The 2,993-nt window shown below is 32.2% G+C and overlaps 1 protein-coding gene across 2 annotated transcripts in view; it reads left to right on the forward strand.

Annotated features, from left to right (window-relative positions):
• Nucleotides 1-2,744, forward strand: part of LOC111633071 (disintegrin and metalloproteinase domain-containing protein 10-like) — a 6,955-nt gene extending 4,211 nt beyond the window's left edge. For both annotated transcript variants that reach the window (XM_023377597.1, XM_023377598.1), the window contains exon 4: nt 2,151-2,744. In XM_023377597.1, coding sequence (XP_023233365.1) covers nt 2,151-2,664 — 514 coding nt within the window. In that variant the 3' untranslated portion in view covers nt 2,665-2,744. The remainder of the gene's footprint in view (nt 1-2,150) is intronic.
• Nucleotides 2,745-2,993: the final 249 nt, after the last annotated feature.

Raw genomic sequence — 2,993 nt, forward strand, 5'->3', positions numbered from 1 at the left:
TAATATGTTGCAGGCACAAGCAACACTTTCTCCTAATAATAAAAAAACTGAATATTTGAATATTTTGTAGATAAAAATGAAAATCTGTAATGAAATTAAAGACAAATACAAAAATCTAATATTAATTATTGTGCATGGTCACAATGTCGGGCTGCAAATTTTAATCATATTTTAATTTAGAAAATTATGTGACTTCTAGTCCAGACAAGAAGTTCATATATAGTCAATTGGGACCTCTGGCCCCTAAGTTTTCCGTATTTGGTCTCAATTTTGTCTGTCTAACTCTGTTTGAGAGATTAAGGAAGGATGGATGGTCAGACAAATGACAGTGGAAATGTATAGGTTTGATAGGAGTTACATTGATCTTTGTTTACTTTTTTACAGGTAAAAGCAAGGCACTGAGTAAGAAGGAACAAATGTATTTTGATGGAAGACCTGTAGTTAGTGTGAAGTTGCCGAAGAGTTTAACAGGTTGCATCCAAATATCCCACCAATTGTACACAGCAATATACTATGTGCAATTGCATGCCTGCAGGTCTTACCCATCAAAATAACTTGAATTTATTTCTCCTCACTCAGTGTCATGCTTAAAACCTGTAAAAGAATAAACAAATGTTAACGTAACTTCCCCTACTGTACATCCCACATAAATTAATTTAAAGTTTATATTTAAATCATAATTTAATTATTTTAATAAAATCAATACTATTACATAATTTTATCATCAGTCATTTGTATTAAATAATGTAGTGATATTAGAAATTTTTAATTTCCTTTTATTCGTTTAATAATTTCCTCTAACAGATATCATCGAAATAACTCTTCCTTTCTAATAAAATACCCTTGAAAATTAAATATATTTATTTAGTGAGGAAAAACTAATAAAAAAATGTAAATTATTTTTAAACAAATAAATATTGGGCTACAATTTTCAGATTGCGGACCTATAAATTTCCACTGTCGTCCATCCGTTAATTTCAAGAACAGAGTTAGTTAGATGAAAATAGAGTCCAGATAGGGAAAGCTTAGGGTCCAGAGGCTCGATTAACTATATAAAAACTTCCAATCTAGACTAGAAGTCACATGATTTAACATATGATTAAAAATTGCAGCCCAGCATCGTGATGATATCGCAATATACATTCGATTTTTAAAACTTTAGACTCTTATTTAACAATAGTCTGCATTGAAATTCGAAATAATACTAAACTACAATCTTAGCTCAATATAGTAATACCCTCAAAATCCTTTTAATTGATTTATTAACTTAAAATGTTTACAGAATTTATTATTTCAGTAGTATTTATAAGAACAATAATAAAATAACTATCGATATTTGATCGATAGTGAAATTTTTAAATGATAACAAAGATTCTGTAAAAGTATTCAAGGATAACAAAGATAGAAAATCTCTGTTATCTTTGAATACTTTTACAAAAACTTTGTAACACAAAGATATTTTTTAAAAATAATAATCTTAAAAAGTTAATGTTGTTCATTTATTTATTTATTTATTTTTAGAAATAGATTTCTGCCTGAAGACACTGCAAAGATCAGTGTGTGGAAACGGAATTGTGGAGGAAGGGGAATCCTGCGATTGTGATGATTCTACCGGTCAATGTGACATGGAGAAAACGTGCTGTACGTCTAGAAACTCTCCATTACCATGCACGATTCAAAAAGGAAAGGACTGTTCTCCCGCTACAGACGAATGTTGCGATTTGAATTGCAGATTTAATACGCGTAACGACGTAAATTGTTTTAGCAACGTACCATGTTACAACACTTCTAATGTATGTAATAATACGTCGCCATTTTGTCCGTTGATACTGGAGCCAGACCAAACACCTTGTTTAGGAACAGCCAAAACTTGTCGTTCCGGAAAATGCATCAGCAACGTCTGCAAAGACAATAAGCTAAAAAGTTGCGATTGTTTGCCGCTAAAATGGGAATGCCACGTTTGTTGCGAAAGTAAACCTAAAATCTGTCAAAGTGCCGAGTCGCTCGGTTACGTTCCGTCCAATCATCAACTGTACGTAAAAGCAGAAGGATCGCATTGCGATAACAATTATGGAATATGCACGAGGTATTTGTCTTTAATTTATTTTATTTTACTATATAATTTTATTCATATGTGATTATTTCGACAGTGACGGGTACTGCGCTTCGAAGAAAAGTTACACTGTATGGTACTATATGTCACCATTGCCTTTCATTGTACTAATAATTGTAGCTTTGGTATATCTTTCCGGAAAATCGAAACCGAAGAACACCGAAGACGTTCTAACGACAATAGAAAATAAAAATGTTGTCAAATCGCAACAGGAATCTAAAGAAGAAAAGCGATCGCCAATTCAAAACCTCAAACAGCGAATATCTTCCTTGGGCATAAAGTCTAAGGAAGGTGCACAATTACCTACACAAGACAAAGAAAAAACTCAAACGCCTACTCGAGTCAAGAAGAGGACAAAATTGCCCATTAGAGTCAAGCAAAAGAAGACACCAGTGAAGAGCATCGAGCAAGTAATTCAGAGCGAACAATCCTTAGACCAAAGCCAAGCCCAACAAGAAGATCAATCGACTGATCGAGCAAATCGAGCCAAGAAAACGAAAGTAATTGTCAAGAAAAAGAGGAAACCGACGTCATCAGATGATAAAAATTGAATTATAATCACTTTAATTCGGTCATATTCTAGCATTGTGATCAATTTTTATTTCTTTAATTAGGAATAAATAATTTTATTTGTCGTTGAAATTTAATCGTGTTATTTTTTTGTACTTCTTACACAAATATAAATTGTTGTATGAACAATATATTTTAAAAAATTGTAGACCTATAAATGCTCACTGTTGTCCGTCAGTCTCTCTTTAATCTCGAAAACGGTATTAAGTAAATGAAATTCAATACGAGATATAGAAAGGTAAATGGCAGGAAGCCCCGATTAACTGCATAAGAACTTCTGAAGCCAATGGAAAGTCACGTTATTTCAATT

This window comes from Centruroides sculpturatus, unplaced genomic scaffold (genome assembly GCF_000671375.1).
Source record: "Centruroides sculpturatus isolate CEXI.00-Female unplaced genomic scaffold, Cexi_2.0 scaffold772, whole genome shotgun sequence".
Classification (NCBI taxonomy): domain Eukaryota; kingdom Metazoa; phylum Arthropoda; class Arachnida; order Scorpiones; family Buthidae; genus Centruroides; species Centruroides sculpturatus.